The 23,269-nt window shown below is 38.1% G+C and overlaps 3 protein-coding genes across 9 annotated transcripts in view; 2 read left to right on the top strand and 1 right to left on the bottom strand.

Moving 5' to 3' along the window:
• Nucleotides 1–23,269, top strand: part of Atg17 (autophagy-related 17) — a 179,809-nt gene that overhangs the window by 89,700 nt on the left and 66,840 nt on the right. The window lies entirely within an intron of this gene.
• LOC138403461 (uncharacterized protein C05D11.1-like) lies at nt 11–16,974 on the top strand. 2 transcript variants are annotated; one of them, XM_069504119.1, is made up of 19 exons: nt 11–1,254; nt 1,489–1,863; nt 2,295–2,640; nt 3,306–3,408; nt 3,757–3,879; nt 5,025–5,138; nt 5,807–5,959; nt 6,370–6,639; nt 8,557–8,699; nt 9,749–9,857; nt 10,271–10,441; nt 10,745–11,005; nt 11,266–11,385; nt 11,696–11,991; nt 12,537–12,711; nt 13,482–13,631; nt 14,879–15,036; nt 15,406–15,558; nt 16,643–16,974. In XM_069504119.1, the coding sequence occupies exons 2-19, from the start codon at nt 1,725–1,727 to the stop codon at nt 16,707–16,709; spliced, it is 3,051 nt and encodes a 1,016-aa protein (XP_069360220.1). In that variant the 5' UTR covers nt 11–1,254; nt 1,489–1,724; the 3' UTR covers nt 16,710–16,974. The 2 variants fall into 2 exon arrangements, with proteins under 2 accessions (XP_069360220.1, XP_069360181.1); XM_069504080.1 differs by lacking the exon at nt 11–1,254 and having other exon boundaries at nt 1,399–1,863.
• usp (ultraspiracle) overlaps nt 17,038–23,269 on the bottom strand; it is a 40,559-nt gene continuing 34,327 nt past the window's right edge. For 5 of the 6 annotated variants that reach the window (XM_034972412.2, XM_034972395.2, XM_034972391.2 and 2 more), the window contains 3 exons: nt 22,967–23,116; nt 22,018–22,067; nt 17,038–21,728 (listed from right to left, as the gene is read on the bottom strand). In XM_034972412.2, the coding sequence (XP_034828303.1) occupies nt 21,507–21,728; nt 22,018–22,067; nt 22,967–23,116 (422 nt within the window). In that variant the 3' untranslated portion in view covers nt 17,038–21,506. The remainder of the gene's footprint in view (nt 21,729–22,017; nt 22,068–22,966; nt 23,117–23,269) is intronic. The other variant, XR_011237875.1, reaches the window with a different exon arrangement.

Raw genomic sequence — 23,269 nt, forward strand, 5'->3', positions numbered from 1 at the left:
GAAATACCTACCTTATATCCTTTTATTGATGACTAGCTGATAGCCGCAACTTCGTCCGCGTAGATTTAGATTTTTAAACATCCCCTGGGCACTCTTTGATTTCGGGATAAAGGTAGCCTGTGTCACTCTCCAGGTCTTTAACTATATCCATGCAAAAAATCACGTCGATCTGTTGCACCCTTCGCGTCTCTCTACCTGCCTTCTCCACTCCTGTCCCGCTGGCAAGTTACATACCGATTTCAAAGCCCAATGGAAATAGGAATATTATCAGGATTTGGAAGCAAGTGGCATCGCGTCCTAAGTAGGTTAGAAAAAGGAACGACTAAACTGATTTAGTCGTTCCTTTTTCTAACCGACTTAGCCCAGTTTCTAAATAACCACGATTTATGAATGCAGTTCCTTACAGCATCAGGGCTGAGGAGCTGGGTCCTCGAGTTCAAAAAGTCTTGTTTGTAGGTACCTCAAATATCAATTTATAACCGAGTTTCTTAATCTCATCAATTTTTAGAGTTCCGTACCTCAAAAGGAAAAAATATGGTTATATATGGTTTTTTTTTATTAATTTATTTTACGGACCCGGATATCAGTCCTTTAAGGTCAATGGTCTGTGCCGGCAACCACGGAACACTATTCCGGCAACCTACCAAGAAAACTGACAATGATTACATACTCTTTGGCACCGGCCAGAAAAAAAGTTCATAAAATAAATTTAAAGAAAAAAGTTAACGTGAGACCGTACACTGAGTAAAAAAGCTAGACTAAAGTACTTTGTAACCGCGTCTGAGATAGCGATAGCACGACGTTCACGTAACGATGAATAACACGACAATTACCATTGTTTAGTAGTCAATATTTGTATTAACTGATCAAGAATATTTGTATTAAACGTTTTTTATGTGAAAACAAATAAATAACTAATGAGAAATACAATGATGCCACGAATTCTCAATGTTTATTTTGCACGATACGGGGCAAAAAATAGGTTAGCTGCGTCTCTGTTTATCACATTAGTAACTTTATCTGTGCTCTCTTTTTAGTGTGAATGAGATAGCAAAAGTTTCTTTGTCTAGATTTTTTACTCCGTCTACGGCCTTTGTTCTCCAACAGCGCCCCCCTGTCAATGTCATTCAAGTGCGAAGAGAGCATAGAGGTAATCATTCATCCAAGGAAGAGAGCATCTTTTATTTCTGGTCAATGGAGAGTAGATAATCTATGGTGGAGAGCATACACATATTCTATCTACGGAATATATAGGTACCTATATCATACGTAGTATCCCTATTAATTGCTATTAATCTGTGGGTATATCTACGGAAGCGAAGCCTAGAGCCACAGCCTAGAGCCTAGGCTGAACTGTACTTGATTATATACCTCAGTTATATACTCTTTGCGTTTGCTGTTTACTTCTTTTTCGTTATGTACAAAAGAGTGATTTAAATCATATTATTAATTATTGTTATTTTTGTTCAATTGTTATTTGTGTTTTAGTGCATCCACACCACAGAATAACGTTTGTGGAGCAACATTGTGCAACACGGTAACAATCTGTAACTTTTGTGGCAACATAATATATGAACAAGAAAAGAAATAACTTTTTGTTGTCTGATGTTGCTGACTGCTGAGTAACATTTGGAAACGTTGGCGGTTGGGATGCACCGTTTGGTATTCTATCATTAAGTATGAACGTTAACGTTACTATGAGATAAGATAAGGACTATAAAAAGATGTCACACTTTAAATTAAAATCTTCCATAAAAGCATCCGACGTAATACCTGTAAATAAATATATATCGGAAAAAACTGGATTGACTGTAATAATAGCAAATGTCGAAGGACCTCTCGTGTATGGTAACATTTGTCTTGGTAAGTTAATTATCCCATTTGAGTGAAAATGCTAAATTTTCAAAAATTGTTCCTACGACCTTACGACCTCCCTGAATCCTTGGCTGAGAGTAGTATGTGCCCCTGGTATTAACGGTGCACTTATTCGCCTCTAACAGGTGGTCTCGGGTTCGATTTAGAGTTGAATCAGCATTGAAAATGTTATTTTTAATATTTCCGGAGGCATACCACCATGCAGTTTTCGGTTCTAATAAGAAGGGACGGATCTTTTAACTTTTGCCATGGACTAAGGCCATGAAGGCATAGTGTACTGTTGTCTGTTGCTACAGGGAAGCGAAAGACGAGTCCCTGTTATTTCCTATATTTATGTTTGTTACCTGAAATAAAAATAATAAGTAAGCATGTGTTGTTCATCATGGGTTGTTAATAAAACCTTGAAACAATTTTTGCAGCAACTGAAGCTCACGATGATAATGGACTGCCGTACGCCTTAGAACATCTCATCCTTTTGGGTTCTGAGCGATACCCTTACAAGGGTATCCTTGATTTGCTTGCAAACCGTTGTATGGCACATGGAACATACACATTCACGGAAACAGACCACACCCGCTACACAATATACACTACGGGAGATGCTGGCATGTTAACTTTGCTACCCATATACATTGATCATATACTGAGGCCTACTCTTACTGATGAAGGGTTTATAACTGAAGTACATCACGTCAATGGGGAGGGAGAGGATGCAGGTGTTGTGTACTGTAACATACAGTTGCGGGAAAATAATGCTATTCCTAGGTAAGAGTGGACAAATTCTTTTAAAGCCTCTTACAGATGCTTCTTTCTTGCTTTCGTATAGGTTTCACATTGCATTTTTTGCTAGCAACATGTCATGCATGCATGTTGTGTCATACATGAAACACATTAATTAGTAGCTTTAAATATCTGGTTTTTTTGTTTTAATAAACTGGAACTTAACTTTCTGCAATTTTTATTACTATGTTGTTGTGGATACAATTCAACCATCACCACCACCACCATGAAACCACCATTTACACCGTGAAATTCTTGTTTCTTAACATAGATTATTCTTATTATAATATAATTTGAGGTTTTTGCTCCTGTTCCAGCAAACTTGCTTTATTGCCATGTCTTTCTTAGGACTACTATTACAATACAGTGAATAAATCTATCTTTACATTTTTACTAAAAACACACTGCATTATTGAGAACCACCTACATAATTGGAAGTTGTTTAAAAATCAGCCCTGAGCCATAAAGGGTCATAAGCCCCTTGGCCACTTAATGTTGAAAAATATTTTATTTCTTAACTTTCTTCTAAGTACATGTATTTATTCAAATTAGAAAACATTTCTACTCACCGAACACAATAATTGATGGTGAATAATAAATTTTATGTACTTAAATAATTGTTATGAAGAAATCCCTTTATGGTCTTGCAGGTGTGAGTTAAAACTGCTCCGTGCCATGTATCCTAATAGTGGCTACTCAGCTGTCATTGATGGCATTATGGAAAACTTGAGGAATTTTACAGACATCATAAAAGTAAGCACAATTATGCCTTTAAAAGGGATGTTACTATAAAAGTCTGAACTACAGTAAATCTATTTGTTCTGTGTGTGTGTTCTTACATTTCAATATGTCACATTGTAGCAGAATAATTCTGTGCGCACATTTGGGTGTACTGAATTTGCCTAGATTTGTCCAGTTAGTATAAATGATAATAACTTTGCATAGTTACAATGATGCCGTTGGGTATCTTTTACTTTGCAAATAATTAAAAATCAGCTTTGCAACAATGTAAACCATCAAGGCCTAGGTTTTTATAATAGGTTTTATATTATTATATTATATAATTGTTAATAATTTTTATCATCACATTGGTTTTCAAAGGTGCGAGATTACCACAAGAAGTTCTACAGAGCTGAGAATCTAACAATCATTCTCACAGGTCAAATTGAGGCAGATGATGTATTTAAAGTGCTAGCCACTGTAGAGGATGACATCATTACCAAGGTGAGACATGTGCATTCAAATAGTAATATCTGAAGGTCAAACTATTGTTTTTTTTCGTATCACCTTTAATGATGTATGGTGCACTTTTTGGAAAATCTGTTCATAATAGTTTTATTGCAACTACAGTACGTGGTCAAAAGTGATGAACATCGATCTTAAGAAGGAGACAGCAGATTTGTAGAGCACTGTCTCGGTCGTTGAGATCAACAAAGCTTCATATGGGTATGAGTGACAGAGACAACACTCTACAAAGATGAAATGTCATTCTAAAGGCAGATGTTCATCAATATTAGGAAACTATACTTAATAGTGCTAAATACTGGACTGAAATGGAACTAGAAATAAACAAATTAATGACTGATTGATTGACAGTACCTACAGTATTAAAAGTAGTAACTAACAGACTTAAAATAATGTAGATTAAGACATTGCACATGTTTGCATACTATCCCTATTTCCTAGGGATTGCTATTTTTATATACCTTTTAAAGGCATACAAAAATAGCATTACTAGCTGATGCTAGTAATTATATAAAAATAGTTGTCCGCATGTATTTAGGTTTTCTAAAAATCCCGCGGGAACTTTTGATTTTCCAGGACAAAAAGTAGCCTATCCATAGTAGCCTGTCCCCGGGATGCAAGGTAACTCATTAAGAATTTTCTTAAAAACATTTAAATGCATGATTTTTTAAAAATCCTGTGGGATCATCGCGATTTAGGAACGCAATTCCTTACATCATCCGGGCTGAGGAGTTGGGTCCTCGAATTCAAAAAGTCTTTACTTGGTAGGTAGTAGGTACTGTACCTCCAATATCAATTAATAACCGGCTACTTCAATATAATAATAAATATTTATTAGTATAGATTATTATCTTACATATATCACTTCATTGTTTGTCTGTCGGTCAAGACACTGACGTAGAACATCAATCCCGAACGCCGCATTGAACAAGAAGTGATTTCCAACTTACATGCTTAGTTCTTACATTTTTATATAAATCAAAATGTTTGATAAAATCGTTGGAGTAATGTATTACACCCGTTGTAGAGATAACCCATGGTAGTAGAGTAGGTGCTATGGTGCTTGGCTAGATAAAAATAATGCCCCTTTTTTGCCCATTACCTATTTTTTTGTTATGACATAGAGAAAAAAAGAAGTACAAGAAGAATGGGTTAAGCCGTGGCAAACTATTCCTCCTCCACCTAACTATGGGGAGCTGCGAGAACAGTGGCCTGCCGACACTGAAGACTCTGGACAGGTAATGGCTTTTGTAGATTGTTTTTACCTATTATAATAAAATTGTACCTACCTACTAGTTTGTCTGTCCATATGTTTGTGCGCGCATTATGTAAAAAACACTGGACCGATTGAGACCAGCGACAAAACACAATAATATATTTCTCCAATTCACTTCAGCTTCGCAACCCGTTCAGCAACATCGTTTTTCTACAGATCTCCACTACTATAATTACGTAGTACTGAGATCCCTGTATAAATAAAACTACCTTCACTGACCTGGTTAATGGATGAAAAGTATTTTCTATCAAATTAAATATGTCAATAATCAATAAATATAAATTGCAAATGGTATGACTAAAAAAATTCAGTACAGAATATGCTTAATTAAAAATTTAATTTAATTTTTATTCAACATTTCACTGGTTTGGTTAATAGACCAATTCCATACCAATCGAAAATATGAAGCCTATGCTCATTGTGGCTAAAATGAGTAAAAATGTGAATTGCGGTTTTTCAAAATCCCACGGAAACCATGAATTTTTACCGGATTTTTGCCTATGTGCAGCTAATCTAGGGTATAGATATCTTCATTCTAAATTTCAGCCAAATCAATCTTTATAATATTAAAAAATATAGCGTGAATGTGAAGTGTGATATTAGTGTAATTTCAATGTATTTTCTGAACAGGTTTTGTTCGGTTGGCGTGGGCCCATGTTGACGGAGCCCACGGCCCTGAAGGAGTTAACGGCTTGCGCGGTGCTTTTGCAGTATCTGTGCGACACGGCCGCGGCGCCACTGCAGCGCGCGCTCGTCGAGAGAGAAGACGCACTGGCGGGAGACGTGAGTATCTGTAGCGTGTACATTCTCTATTACTCGTACTTTAGCCTTCCTGCACATGAAGCCGGAGCTTAGACCGAAAGTGAGTGTAAATTAATAAAAATAGCATAGATCTTTACAGGAGCCACACTGCTACCGCGTCGGTAGCAAGCCAAAGCAAATAAGACTTTCAACTACTAACAATCAATTTTCATTAAACAAGTCACTAGGTTACATGATAATAAATAAATGAAAAAATAGGTATAAGTAGGTATATGACTGTTCTGCAAACATCAGAAGCGTGCGTCTGATTCGAAAATAATCTGCTGCATGTCTGCGGGGTCTAGTAGGTACAATATGCACAAGTGCCATTAGTTTTTATGATAGCCAATCTCTGATAATTATACAGCTGTCCTTAAAGAAACATTTTTTAGGTATCCTACAACCTAACAGAAAATGTAGCTCCTCTAATAAAAATAGAACTTGAGAATGTGCCTGTGGATAAGTTCGAAATAGCTCGAGACGAGGCTCGCAACTGCTTGAAGAGCATAATTAAGGGAGACGAAGCTATCGACATGGAAAGAATGAAACGGCTGCTGAGGAAACAGCTGAGAGAGACCATGACTAGCCTGGAGTCTGACCCACATCACACGATCGCATTTAGGTGTATCGGTGATGCATTGTATTCGCAAAACGAAGATGATGTAAGTAATAAGTATTTATCAAGTACATAGAATTCATAAGATCTTATTCTAACTAACGCTTATTTAACGCGCGTCGAGGTGGATTTAGACTAAGCGAACGAATGCTCGCTCTATCGCTCTCTGCCAAGTTCTTTTTGGATAACGCTTGGTCTCTGTTTGGTCGCTCGTTTGGTTAAAATCCATATTTATAAGCGTCGAATGAGACAAGCTAGTTTGATTCAATAGCATTCAAGAGAGAATGCATCGCGTTAAAATCGCTGACGTGTGTACTGTGTACTAGAGGTGTCAAATACAGGTTCATGTGTGTATCACAATATTATCACGTGTTACAGACAAATATTTAATAATTATTAACGTTACATTATTTTGTTACAAAAAAATAGCTTGAACCGTGAGGCGCAAGCAGAAAAATGGGTGCAAGCGATTTTCGACCTTATTGACATACGTCAGAAAACAGCATTTTAGCAATCTATGAATTATACTGAGCAAGAATATGACAAAAAACAACTTTCTCATAACCGTCAATAAGGTCGAGAACTAGGGTATAGCTTGTATTTAACTCGATTGATTTAAATTTTAAATGTTACTCTTAATAGGTACCCAATCCATACCTTCGCGACAGGTCGAAATGGCAATCGGGGAGGGAACGCCCCGCACACCCGCACGGCCCCTGTGCTAACCCAGTGCGGGCGAGCGAGGGTGACGTGCGGGTGTGCGGGGTGTCACCCCCGCCTTATACCCCGATTGCCATCTCAACCTGTCGCGGACTACAGTACCTACCTATGTATGTAAAAATAAAAACAAGTAGAACGATAAAGCAATGTCAAGTAGGTACCTACAATACAATAGGTAGGTAAGTTTACCTAGTTACCTATAAAAAAATATTTTTAGTAGGTAACTACTATATTTATTATCATACGAATTATAAAATGATGATGATGATTTCTAAAAAGAACAATACCACTTCACGTACCTAACCTATTACCTATAATACTTATAATGTATGATAATACCTACACTTTGAAAAACATTTTCTCATACGATTTATAAAATGACGCAAGTATTTCCAAAAAGAACAAATCTACTATAATAGGTATTATTAACGCGCGACACAAATCTAACACAACACAAAAATGTACCTAATCTACATTATTTTGCCTAATCTACATTACAATTATTCGCATTAAATATTTATCGACACTCAAGTTCACTAATAAATAAAACTGCATTCAAAATTTATTACGAAACAAACAAAATGATAAAAATACTAGCCGCATACTCGTATCATCACAGTCAACATGTAACAGGCCAATACGAAAATTCGATGTAATGATTATTCACCGTCGAGTCGCGACGATATTTGTAACAGCTGTACCTAATTTTTATTCTAATATCGTGGCTCGGTCGCGCCGCGCGCGGCGTATCAAAGATCGAACGCCTGAACTTATTTTTTAGGAAGGATTGTCTCAAATTTTCACTACTTAGTAGTTAGTACTTACTGTATTTTGTATTCAATTTTGTTTTCATCTAAAAACGAATATCTTGAATACATTTATATATTTAATAAATGTATTAGGTACATTATTTTTTGACACCTCTACTGTGTACCCATTCGTGTGGATATAAGTCTTTTTTAAACATCCCTTGTTCCTCTATTTTCCGAGATGCTGTATGGATATTAGAGCATCTCGGGAAAAAGAATAGTCTCCAGAATGCAAAACCGGTTGAGCGGATGGGCCGTGTATGTTACAGATATACTTTCGTATTTATAATATTATAGGTTGCTTGACTAACCAGTTGTGCGGTGGAACAGACAGCCATCAAATAGGTGGATAAATCCAATGAGCATGTTCAAGTAATGGTCAGTGTTCTTTTTCCTGACGCCAATATAGTGTTCATCTTAATATTTTATTTCAGTTTATATCCCGTATGAACCCGCACAATTCTCTAAAAGAACTGCTAAAAGAAAGTTCGGACTATTGGCTGAGTTTACTGAAGAAATACTTTAGCGATGACTTAGTCACCATCATCGGCTCGCCGAGCATAGAGTTGCAAGCTAAGTGAGTATCTTAAAAATTGCAAGGCTAAGGCACGTGCGGTAAGATCTATAGAGCGAATTTCGACTTTTTTCAGACCTCAGACACTTTTAAAATGAGATTATGTCACTGGCATAAATCTGTCTCATTCTAAGGGATTATATCACTGCATAAATCTGTATCATTCTAAGGGATTATATCTCTGCATAAATCTGTATCATTCCTAGGGATTATATCACTGCATAAATCTGTATCATTCTAAGGGATTATATTATTGCATAAATCTGTATCATTATAAGGGATTATATCTCTGCATAAATCTGTATCATTCCTAGGGATTATATCACTGCATAAATCTGTATCATTCTAAGGGATTATATCACTGCATAAATCTGTATCATTCTTAGGGATTATATCACTGCATAAATCTGTATCATTCTAACAGAAACTTAAGTCTGAGTAAAGTCAAAGTCCGCTCTATAGATCTTAACCTGGGATTTATAGAGTGGATTTTGCTCAGATTTAAGACAAAATTAAAATGTTTTAACTCCAAGGGCCAGTTGCACGACATATGGTTAAAATTAGGTTACGGTGCGGTGATGGTTAAATTTTGACCACCAATAAAAAGTAAAGTGGGTTTTTAGTTAAGTATCTTAATTGTTAAGGGACTTGACACGCCAGGACCATCGTAGCCAAAACTATAATATAATGTACAGTAAATAACAGATGCAACTGAAGAGATTTACTGCCTGGCCATATTTCAAGAATCGAATTAAAACCTGTTCGTGGTAGACTGATAACGCTCCTAAAACCACCTATGTCATATTTATTAACAAAGTGGGTCGCACAATTAGCATTCATATCTCAATAATTATGGCTGAAAGTAATATTTTGCTCCCAAGTTACCAAACCCTTGTGAAACCCATTTTACTTTTGTTAACATTCAAAAAGGGTAAACGTAACATAACTAACTAACGGACAGACTGACAAACATTAATAATTTTTAGGTATAGTAATATGGATTATATTAATATTAATTATTATATGAATTAAATAAATTCCCAAATTTACAGAATTGCAAAAGACGAGATAAAGAGAATAGAAGAGCAGAGAGTACAGTTAGGAGAAGAAGGATTAGCGGAAAAGGGTAAAATACTCGACGACGCTATAAAATTCAATGAGGTATATAATATGCTACACTAATTGGATATAAGATCTGTATGATTAAATGTATATCTAATACCCATATACGACGCCGAGCTGTTTGTAGATGAACTTTTCTTTGCGATTTGTAGACAAAAACTGCGCTTACTTGATTCATATGATAGCAATATAATGTGAAGTTGTTTCTTTTACATAGTTTAAAAAAAATTGTTTTGTGTCTGTCTTTTAACAATTTTAATCTCAAAGGTATCGTAAAGGCCGTTCGTTGATGACGCCGTTCTGACTAGAAGAGCGAGTGAGCTATCGCTCGCTGAGTCCAATCGATTATTGTCAACTGATCATATTCAGTCGTTGAAATGTTTGCTCGCTCAGAACTGCTTACTAAACTAAGTGGAAACGCGGCTTCATATTATTATAATATTGTGTCTCAGCGTCCCCCGCCTCCGGGAACGTTGGCGTCGGTGGCGGTGCCGTCGTGCGAAAACCTCAAGTACCGCAACATCAGCTCGTGGAACTCCGGCGGCGAGCCCTGTCCACACTTCGACCTCAAGGAAATACCCATGTACACCAGAGTGCACAGCTTGAACACCAACTTTGTTTATGTGAGTAACAGGTTCTTTCTTCTCTGCTCTGTAATATCCCAAAAGCTTTAGTAATTTTTTTTGATAACACGCCTAAGTCCCTCATAACCTATACACATAATTTAAATTGACTGAAGTAATATCACCATGCAGCTCAAACTGCTAGGTTTAGAAACTTTAGTTTTTCATTTAGATTGTTATAACTAACAACACTTAGGAATTTGGAGAATTTTCAACAAGGTTTTTTGAAGTTCTTTTTCAGGTCTTTTAAAATATTTGCTTTTCCTGATATCTCAGGAATTTTGAATCACAAATTTTGTGCAGATGTCCTTTATCCTGGACACTACAAACGTGGACCAGACGACGCGCAAATGGCTCCCATTGCACCTCAACGCATTAGCAGAATGTCCTGTAAGGAGGGGAGACAAGCTCATACCTCACGAGGAAGTGATCTCGACCACAGATCAGCTGATTGTCAGCTTCTCTAAAGACATCGGCTTGGGTCTGAACTGTCCCACGCCGAAGTTCCCCGCGCAGAACTTTGCCGTGGGACAGTTCGGACATTTCGTACAGATTGAGACTACGGTAACGTATCTACTATCTTATATAAACTCACGAACAAGTGATAGCGAATCGAAGCAAAACTTTGAAACTGAGAATTGAGAAATTAAATTGTTTTGCTTTTTGGTAGTTTGATAGAGGTCGCTGCCAATGTGAATTATTGATCCTAACAATTAACTTCTGTAATGCGAGTTTAAACACATATTTAAGTTAAGTCTAAACTCTAAATAATAATAGTTAATAGAATTCAGTATTTGGCTGTTACTAGTTTATCTATGTTTCAGTGTGAACCAGCAGATTACGAAGAAGTCGTGAATCATCTGTACGAAATATTGTATGCAGCTGAGATTAACAAAGAGAGGTTGTTGGTGTTCGCCCAGAGATTAATAAACGACGCGTCACAGGTATTACGTCAAAAAACTTTACATTGTACAAATTATTTTTTACACTTTTCATTCATTTTAGATTCACACAGGGTTCCTTAACCTAAGATTCAGACCAAATTCTGAACCACCAACACCACTCCATCTCTTTTCTTTAACTAAGTTTAAGAAATCAGTCGTTTAAATAGTTGGATCAATTAGAGCCTATTCAACACCTCCATAGAAGTTCGTCGATAATCGGTTTGACTGAAGCTTTATTCTATGTTTTGCTATATGTTTCGTTAAACTTTTAAATAGATGCCTGTATACGAGGATTTTATTTCTGAATCAGGTTAGAGGGAACGGTTATGTAATGGACAACTACATCCTGCGAGATTCACTCTACTGCAAAGACAGCAACGTCCACTGGAGTTTCGTCCTACGACAACAGAAGTTCCTCAAGGAACTCGTAGAGCAACTGAACGCTGGCGGTGACTGCGCTGAAGCAGCCATCAGCGAGGCGAAGGAAACGTTTAAGAACATCACCAGGAATGCTTGGTTGCATCTCGCTGCGGATTTGGAGAAGTACAAACTTAGTACGGAACCGTGGAAGCGGTTCGCGAGAGAAAACGAGATTACCCCACTCGAGTAAGTTATACTTATTATTTAATACTAGCTTATGCTCGCGAGTCCGTCCGCGTGAACCACACAAATTTCAAACCCCTATTTTACCCCATTAGAGGTTGAATTTTCAAAAATCCTTACTTAGTGGATGTCTATGTCATAATAGGTATCTGCATGCCAAACTTACAAACTATTACCTCTTCATAATATTAGTATAGATGTCGCGAATTTTATATTTTGTTTTAAGTAATATTTGGTCCAGATCTGTCGAGTTTAAAACTGATTTTTTTACCAGTTTTGGAGTGAGACGCTTGGGTGGACCAAAAATTCGTTATACAGAAGCTGAAGGATTGGCTGCTGACTAAGCGTTTTCTGTTCTGTATATTATTTTGGGTCTGTATATTGGTTTGGGCTTGTATAAAATATGAAAGAAGCAGCAACGCATCCCTGCCCGCGACCTTTGCCTCCTATGTATGTCCCTCACCTTAGGAATGAACCAAAGTGCGCTGGCGTCGGCTAGACTATTTACTCATAGAATACGCTTTTAAGTATGTGTGTGTTGTTTACAGACCGCAGCTATACTGGGACGCGGATCTGATGAGCGGCTGGGGCGGAGGTATAGTGGTGGGCGTGGAGGGTCTGGACTCCCCGTTAGTGGTGCAGCTGAGCGAGGGTCCGCTCGGCAACGCGCTCGTCGACGTCGCGCCGCTAAGCGTCGCGCTCAACTACTTCACGCAACGCGAGGTGACGCACTGAGTATACGCAGACCGCAGCTATACTGGGACGCGGATCTGATGAGCAGATGCGGCGAAGGTGTAGCCTGTAGACACGTGGATTAGATTAAGGTTGAACTAATAAAGCAAAATGTGCGTGGCCAGAGACAGCCCCCTTCCCAGTTTTTTTGCACACCGCTGTTCCGAGAAGGGCGGCCAGAGAATGTAGATTTTAATTCGTATGTCCGCAAAAACATGTCATTGAAGTCAGGTCAATGGATAGTTGACATTCATGAAGATTTCCTCCTAACTAGTGAAAAAAAAAATCATTCAGGCGGTGCAAGACTTGTTGACGTGGCTTGTGGAAGTCCATAATATACGCAGCAGTGACATCTATCGGTTGAGGTATAATATAAACTTTGGTAGGGATCTAATGACTTTGTGTAAGAAATATCTTTATCAAAATATAAAACTTTGTTACTGTGTTAGGCTGTAAGCGGACTAAGACTGCTTTTCATGCTCTTGTGCATAAAGTGTTTATAGGTAAACAAGGATATGTCCGAATGACATGGATGACACAAAAAAATTTAACTATGTAATTTCTATTGTGCCAGTAACATTTTGCAATCGAAGTGAAAGCAAACTCTGTCATAAAACCCATTTTATCCTCGACTTAAGTATTTGCCTTTCGTCGTTGCCATTTCGTCTTTGATAAAATGGCTTGTTTTATGCCCTTTTTGTACAATCTACTATTATTCAAGTAAACTTCTAAAAGTACTTTATTTTCTGTTTACTTTGCAGGGTCCAATGTGGAGATCACTCCGATTCGGTGACCTGTCATTCGGATACGGGATCCGACATTCGCAGCACGAGGGCCGCCTCGTGTTCTCATTGGCACTGTACCGCGCCACTGACACCGTCGCGGCTTACACCAAGGCTAAATCTATTGTGGTAATTGTATACTAATAGTTTGTTGTTGAATCAGTACCCATATTATAAATGCGAAAGTGTGTTTGTTTGTTGGCTTATTGGTTTGTCCTTCAATCACGTCCCAACGGAGTAACGGAGCGACGTAGACCTGGAAAGTGGACATAGGCTACTTTTCTTTTTTGCCAGTAGGGTAGTAACTAGCCGCGGCCGACGCCTCCCACCAGACAGACCCACTTCTTTTGTATATTCAGACGGTTTCGACTAGATTTAGAAAGTCTCCGATATTATTTTTATCATGTTTGTACTTCATTTTATGCTGAGCGGAAAACCACTTTGTACAATAAAAGGCAGTAGGTAAGTGAGACCTGTAAAAATTTCCTCTATTTTTAAAAATGAAAATAGCGAGCAAACGAGCAGGCGGGTCACCCGCGGCCCATGAACAGTTGAAGCTCCAGAGGAACCGCCAATGCTTTGCCGGCCTTTCAGAAATTTGTTAATGTTGTTTATTGTTATAATCTCTACATAGTATAAAATAAAGTCGTTCCCGCGTCTGTATGTATGTATGAACGCGTAGATCTTTTAAACTACGCAACGGATTTTAATGCGGTTTTCAGCAATAGATAGAGTGATTCAAGAGGAAGGTTTATAGGTATAGTTTTTTAAAAATTAGAGATCCCTAGGGAAATTGAAATAATGTGAATAAGGTCGGAAAAAATCCTCTCATTTGAGAGTTTCAGAGGCGTGCGCTGCCTAAATAGTCAAAGTTACACGAAAACAATGTATGGTGAAATTGTTTCTCTTAAAAAGTTCTACAGAAAAGTCCGTGATAGCATATATGTATCTTTGAAGGTTGGCTCACAGTACGCGATTTTATGATTTTCAAATGTGATCTGAAACAAAGCCTTACTTTCGAGGATGTTTTTACTGACATACAATTAATTCTTATCAAAATAAAATATTTGATCATCTGTAATATTCTATTTAGACCAAAATTGCCCTTTACATCATTTAATTTAGAATAATATCTTACGAGATATCACAAAAGTAAAACAATATGAAATATGACTAAAACTAACGCGCAACAAAACGAGACAGAGGCGCGGCGGCGGCGGGCGGTGCCGCGGCGCCTATAATCTCCTCACTGACACCACACGAGTAGATATCTGACACACAAGCTGTCTTAGTACGATTGTCTGCGTTACTTTGTCAGGATCACATGTTAAACTAGCATGATATTATGTAAAAGAAAATTGCTCTCTTCTCTTTAGGACGAGTATTTAGCCGATGGCAAATTCGACGAGGACCTATTCGCGTCCGCCAAGAGTACGGCGCTGTTCGACGAGGTGGAGAAAGAGAACTGTGTTGTGGATGTGGTGGGGCAGTCGCTGCTCAACTACGTACGGCGCGCGGGAGAAACTTACAATCGGTGAATACTACTACTTTAGGCACTTCGCCCATTTCAGACTTTTTGCAAGTCGACGAAACTGCTATCTCTTTCTAAAGGTCGATGTGCAATATTTCTTGCCGGCTACTGTACATTTTTCATAATGTAACTAGCTTATGTTCGCGACTTTGTCCGTGTGGACTTCAAAAATTTCAAACCCATTTAACCCACTTAGGGGTGCAATTTCGAAAAATCCTTTCTTAGTGGATACCTACGCTTTACAAAGAATACACCCTCCAAATTTCATGTCTCTAGGACCAGCAGATTAGGCCGTGCGTTGATATATAAGTCGGTCAGTCAGTCAGGACTTTGAATTTTACATATACAGATAATGAATTATATTTTGTGTAGCGACCTCGTGTGCGCCATCGCGGCGGTCACCCAGAAGGAAGCGCACGCGGCGGCGGCGCGCTGGCTGCCGCGCCTGTTCCGCGCCGACGCCGCCAAGCTGGCCGTCGTGTGCCACCCCACCAAGGTCGCCGACATGCAGGCCGCCTTCCACAAGTGAGTATCGCCATACCACACACTATTTACAAAGCAAATCTTCTTCAATACGTGTATGTGTACGAAGTTGGGCGAGTATAATGAAAGAAACTAGAAATCAAAGCGTGCAGCTCGCCAGACTTCAACATACATAATATAGTACGCGACAGGTTGAAATCGCAATCAGGATAGGAACGCCTCGCACAGCCCCTGAGCTAACCCGATGCGGGCGAACGCGGGTGTACGGGGCGTCCCCCCGCCTCATACCCCGATTGCCATCTCGACCTTCAGCGGACTATGGCATACGTGGCAACGGTATACGCGGCGAAAAAAATATTTTTTACTTTGTAGTGGTTTTTTAAATAATTTATGAAAAAAATGGGTATTTGACAGCATGTATATTGTAGGTTATATTGATGGCATCCATATTGAATATGAATTTTGGAAACTAACTATATTTAGTCAGTTAAGAGATACGAGATATTTTAAAAGAAAATCGACAAGGAAAATGTTTTTTTTTGTCTACTTTAGTCACGTGATCGTAAACTACTGTGATTAGACGAGTAGTTTATGACGTGAATTGCTTGTAAACTCTCAACAGTAGTCAACGACCAAAGTTTACGAGCAGGTGACGTCACGGTGACGTGTGAGGCACCATATTGTCAGGATATTTAATCATATTTGTTTTCGTTATTTTAATTGTTATCATGGTCATTTAGTGAGACACTTCCCCTAAAATGAGGCGCAGTAATGAAGCATCTGGACGCTCACGGCTCAACTACATAACCACAGTTTTTATTTATGACTAGCTTATGCTCACGACTTACGACGACACAAATTTCAAACTCCTATTTCACCCCCTTAGGGAATGAATTTTCAAAATCCTTTCTTAGCGGATGCCTACGTCATAATAGCTATCTGCATGAATTTCAGCCCGATCCGTCCCGTAGTTTGAGCTGTGCGTTAATAGATCAGTCAGTCAGTCAATCCTGTTATATATTTAGATTAAAGATTAATTATAGTACAAAGAGTTAGTTAAATTTTTTTCGATTAAATTGAATTGGTATGACAAATAAAATACTATCAAAATGCTTTTTTCTTTCAGAATCAACGTGGAGCTTGATGCATTCGACTCAATAGAAGCATCTCATTTGCATAATGAGTTTTATTAGATACGTGTAAAAGAAAGTATTTATACGTTTATTATTAAGTTAAACTTTTTCTATGTTTTTGCATTTGCATATAATCAATATAACCTTTTAAAAGATTTTAGATAAATAATTTTGCAACTTTTGTTAAAGCAAACAATGCTACTTGGCTGTGCCTTAAATGTGTTAGTTGATTTTGATAAATAATATAATCAAAATAAATAATGATATTAATATTATGTTTAGTAGTCAGAATGCAAACGCTGACATCGTTTTGGAAATACCTACCTATATAGGTATATATAGATAGTATATACTATTTTTGATGAATAATAAAATAAAAACACAAATATTATTTGGATGATTTTAATTTCAATCACCAATAAAACTTAAAGCTATATCTATACAAAAAATATAACTTAAATATAAGTCAGATATTTAGTGAACATTATTATAAATCATCTCACAACCGCTGCAACATTTTCCGATATAAAATACGAACCATTTCCGAAAACACCGATCCTATCATCTCATGAATACTCTGAAGCCTCGATGTAACTTTCTAAGTCAAATACCTAACTGGCAAGTGCGTGTCAGAACACGCTTCACGATGTGTAGACGTGCGCTTCGACTCTCAATGTGAATGAGCTTTACAGAACCCTCTTACCGTAATCAAAAAGAAGAATATTCAGAATCTACGATTTTTTTCTCCCAAAAGCTGAGCAAAATTTTTGACGCAAAACATGATGGTGACTCAAAATGGTTACCGCCTACAGATTTATGTCTATCATTTGTGTGGGATTACGTAACAGAGAGAGCGCTATACTAACTTCTTTATTTTTTAAAGTTTGATACTTTTATTGCAAAACCTGGTTTTTGGATTTATCATGTGTATCCAGACACCTCAGAATTATACCATGATAATTTCAGATCTCTGAGGCGTTTTTTTTGGTAAATTAACACGGGTTAATTTAACCAATTTATGCTTTCTGTATTAAGGTAAATAAGACTGGCCTGGACATTATTGTTAAAAAATAATAATAAAATAGGCCATTTGACATCATTCCGACCATGCACACCCGCAATGGATGAGGTATAATATAATATAAAACAATAATTTTACTAACCATAATTTACTTCTTAATTCAAATTAAATTGTACATAACTATAAAGACTTAGGTACATATTAAAAATGATATTTACAATTTCATTAATAAAACTTAATAATGATATCAATATCATTAAACTAACCAAGTTTCTACTCATATAACTTGATGTGCATTCTAAAATGCATATTTTAATAAAGCACCAATGCAATTCTGTGTTATTAGGTCATAACCCACTAGCGCGGGACGTGGCGTGCTGCGGGCTGCGCGCGTTTTTTATGAGGCGCGACAGGACGCGGCAAAAAAACAGTCACAAAATGGAGTTTTATTACGAAGCCGCGCTCAACTGGCCGCTCAAGTGGTTTTTTTTTGCATTAAAAATCATACAAAAACGCGTCACATACGTTTTATCATTCAGAGTCAAGCCACGCGAGCCAACGCGACCGTGCCGCGGCAATAGGGGTTGCACCAAAAGTTTATATAGAGAATAAAAACTCGTGCGACGACCCGCCATAGGTCGCGCGCGACTTGTCGCGCTAGTGGGTTATGGCACTTAGGGCAACAGCCCATGGCGATGTTTTGCGAATATATCGTCGCAAACGGCCGCGAACCATGATTCTGTATCGCCACTATAGCAATATAAATTGTAGTAATACAGTTGCGATACAGAACATCGGTATACATTGACGCCTCGCCTCCTCCTCGACTTCGTCACGCGTTAGCAAATTGGATCGCCATGGGCTAGTGGTCCTTAAGGATTTTTAAGATTTAGATGTGACCATAATATAATAACAAAAGATAATAATTTTAAGACAGCAACAATGTTTAAACGTCCTGTCAACAGCTGTGAGCTGTTTAAAAGATTTATGTTAACAATTTTAGCATTTTATAAAGATTTGGTTAATTTTATCATCTATACTTACGCTTTACATTATTACATTAGATAGGTATTACATCATATTATGCTACGAACATCTAATAGAATTTATTATTTCCTATAAATGATTTGATTTTAGTCAAACATGTTAAAATTACTTCAAATAAGAAGAGGCGGCCTCCAAGTTCAATATTTACCGTCACTTACTGAACGATAATTATTATCTACACATTTTAATTACTGTTTACTTATCGAGTGTTTTTTCAATCTGGACAGTGGATGAGATAGCGCGCACCACGGTGAATTTCCGTACGTTTTATTCCCTTTTAAATTTTTTTAAAAATTCCATATAACATTCCCCTACCGGGAATCTTTCCCAGGCCCTCGTACTATTAAGACCACAGCACTTACCACTGCGCTACGGAGATCGTCAAATTCGCGGATATTGATACGTTGTGCGCGCACTGGACATTGGACAATCACGGTTTTGTACGGATTTTAAATGGCACCGCAACTCGGCGCACCATGGTGCGCGCCAGCTGTAATTTGCCAGCAATTTTAGTCCAGGGTTCAATTAATATAGTGATGTATAATGGTAACCACTACGATGCCTAATGAAAATCCAAAAATAATTTATTTGAAATTCTGGATTTGTTATATTGACCATTGTAAAAAAATCAGAACTCCGCTGGAATTATTATAATTGCACAATACAATATTTAAGCGTTTAAACTACCGTGAGTGATTTCCATTATAAATAATATCTGTCCCGGCTGTACTCACGTGTTTAGCGTGACGCTAACCCGACTAGTTTCGAACCCATCCGGGGTCCTTTTTCAAGGGAGTCCGTTCGCGCCCGCGCCGCGGTTTTGACTGCGGGCCGCGCGTGCCGCTGCCCGTAGAGCCCGTTGTGAGGGTGGCTGGGGTGGGGGGCGGCACGCAGTCAAAACTGCGGCGCGTGCGCGAACTGACTCCCTTGAAAAAGGGCCCCGGATGGGTTCGAAACTAGTCGGGCTAACGTCAACTAACCACGTGAGTACAGCCGGGACAGATATTATTTATAATACAATATTTAATGCTTATACTATATATATAAACTTTACAGTGACATGACAAAGTCCCACATGGAATGACGGCATAAAAAATGAAATAAACTTCTTATTGAATTCCTAATCTTAAAACCTGAATATAATTTTTGAATAACAATTTAGATAGGTTTGACATTTTTGAAACAAAAATTTCCTAAAGCCCCTAAAGTCATTTTCAATTCTTTACAAAATTAACCCCGAAAATACATACATTACGGTTTGATTATTTTTCTGGGATATTTCGCCTATTTTATTCATTACATTATTCTATTCTTCTTACCAGAAGTATGATTTGAATTTGTGATATTTTAAAGATTGAAATTCCAAATAGTGCACATGAATGTAGGCACAATTCCTTAGCATTTATCACTTCAGGTCACGATGAACGTACATCTATACACATTAACAATAATAATAATTGCTATTATACCTTACATTAGTAAAAATATAAAAATAATAATAAAAGTATAGTCTTTGTTACCAAATAGAATAAACTTGGTATAATATTTACTTGATCGATTAATTTTTTTAGACACTACACAGGGCTCCGTCGTTCGTTATTGTACGTAACCCCGTTCCCACTTGTAGTTTTGTGGGCCAGGATTTAAATCGAATGTTCCAGTGGCAGAACGTTTTATATGAAGCTATTCACACTTGTCGGAAACCGATTTTGTGGCAAGATGTACTGCCACTGGAATATCTAGCGACAAACCACAAGTGGCAATGGGGGGGGGGGGGGGGGGGGGGGGGGGGTAAGAGACACTAGTTCGCATACGAGACAATTACCAACCAGCTCTAGAGATAGTTTAAAAAGCTCTGAACACCGCCATACAAATTGACAGATAATTCGAACTAAAATGAACAGTATTTATTCAGCTCCAAACTTTTAATTGTGTTGCCTAAAGACTTTGTCAATGAAATATCGCCTTTAATAGTTTTAGTTCCGCTCTTCAAGATAAAATATATATTCCTATCAGTAAAGATATTCCCTCCAATTCAATTTAAAAAATATACGCAAGCTCACCGGATTTCTCAACACCGGGATAAAAACATTTTAGAAAATGCAGTACTTTGTAGCTAGTAATATTTGTTTTTCAGGATATTCTCAAAACTAATAAATTAATAATATTTTATATCTGCTTTGTATGTTCTATAGAACATGCTCCAAATACACTCCTCTTTGGATTAGTTTCTCGGAGTTTTCTTTATGTATTTAAAACGTTTTTGCAGTCCTATCTTATTATTACATGCCAATGAAGGAATAAATACCACATCAAATCTCCATCAATTTTTTTTTAAATTTAAGTGCACGTAGCATGCAATATACTACGTACAAGATTCACCGCAGTTTGACTCAAGCTTTAGTATTTAGACTTGAAGTTGGTCCTTCGAAGCCGGATTAAAGAGATTCCTTACATCATACACCGCCTCTCGTTAATTGCCCATTCTGCCTTCGCAATCAAGCGGTAAACGCTCTTGAGCATATGCTGTGGCGATCCAAGTCTGAAGTAATCATGCGAACCATCTACCAACTTTAAAATGAGGCTTGTAGTTGGTCTTACTGAGCCGGATTAAAGATCCTTTACATCATACACTGCCTCTCGTATTTAATTGCCGATGCTGCCTTTCGCGATCAGGCGTAAAAAGCTCTTGAGCATATGGTATGGCGATCAAAGTCTTCCAAATAGTAATGCGAACCATCTACGGACTTTCGATTATAACTTGGTCCTTCGGAGCCGGATTAAGACTCTTACATCATGGTACTAGTATCGATGGGCGGTGCGTGGTTACGCAACGCTTCTCGTATGTAGTTGCCGACGTTACCTTCCGCAATCAGGTGGAAGAAAAATAGGTGCTCGAAACTCTTGAGGGATATGGAACGGAGAGCTGGTAGCCTTAGAAGTAGAGACGCGAATCTGCCTTCTTCGGAACTATGTGCTCGTCGACAGTATTCGTCCAGGCACGAAAATATCTGTTGAAGAAATTAAATTAATCAGATGGAGAATAGCAGCTCTATCGAACCGAGTGATAGTTTAATACCGGGACGTTAACCGGTTATTAAAACATCGGTTAATTCCTAATTGTGTATGGCCGAAATGCCAAATACAATTCCAATTAGGATGATTCAAGAATTATTATAAATATAACTAATAACCGACTCGACACACATCATAAGTCGAAGTAAGCCCAACTTTAGATTTACGAATTCATTTAGCTTTTGCTAAACAGACTAGGATTTTGTTTTTATAGCTGTTAGTTACCTTCTCTCTTAAAACATCGACGTCTGTACGATTTTTCAGCCCTTTAACATCTGAAATAAGAAAAAGCAAATGATAAAAGTATAGCCCAGGAAGAGTATCTCAGAATATCTCAAGTACAGGTACATTTATATTTACTACTATTATAACACTGTAATGTGTCTGATTTCTTACTTGTACGAATGTCGATTTGTTGTAAAACATACAAAATTCGAAAGCAAATAGTGACTTATATCGATACTATGATATAATAAATGCGAAAGTGTGTCTTGCTAGCTTTTCTCGGCCCAACCGTTCAACTGATCCTACGAAATTTGGTACAGAGTCAGCTTACATCCCGGGGATGGACATGGGCTGCTTTTTATACCGGAAAATCAGAGTTCCCACGGGGTTAAAAAATCTAAATCCATGTGGACGAACTCGCGGGCATCATCTAGTACAGTTCTTGCAATTCACGAAGGCGAGTGAACTTCACTTGTGATTACGTCGTATACACGGACATTGCGTAAGTGCGCGTGCATGTATGACCAATCAGTTGCGAGCAGGCGCTCGCAAACGCACACATTTACTTTACCTTACGTATAACGATACGACTTGAACAAAATCATGAGCCACTCACCTTCGTGAAATGCAAGAACTGTTCTAGATGATGCCCGCGAGTTTATGTACTACATAAATATGAATCGGTTTACTTGACCTCGAGCTACAGATTGAATCTGCCACGCAGACAAAGCTAATTTTGAGACCCTCAATTTGTTTTAATTAATTTACTTACTGAAATAAGCCAGTGTGACTGATGGAGTTTCACCGTTCAAAACAACTGTTTTGGTTCGAATCCCTAAAATGGGGGTAGTTACCAAGTTCAAGATCTATTCCACGCCCACCTGCAACGCCGAGTTGCGGCGCAGGGTCATGCCTGCAGACCGGGACACGCTATAAGGAGGCTAGTTACCCGGGTTGAGCAGCACGATGGCCTTGAGCGCGACGTACTCGGCCTGGTCCATGCGCAGCGCGCGCATCTTGAGCGACAACTCCGACAGCACGCGGTCGAAGATCTGCCCCACGCCCGCTTGCAGCGCCGAGTTGCGGTGCAGGGTCATGCCTGGAAAACGCAATAATTTCTATTACTAATCTTCGAGTCGCATCTGAGACCGGAGACAGACACGCGACCGCGACTGTCACTTGGCTTATGGCTTTCTCTAGTGTTCAGTTGGTGAACGAGACAGAAGTATCTCACTCTCGCTTACTAATCTCA

The sequence above is a fragment of the Maniola hyperantus genome, chromosome 1 (assembly GCF_902806685.2).
Source record: "Maniola hyperantus chromosome 1, iAphHyp1.2, whole genome shotgun sequence".
Lineage (NCBI taxonomy): Eukaryota > Metazoa > Arthropoda > Insecta > Lepidoptera > Nymphalidae > Maniola > Maniola hyperantus.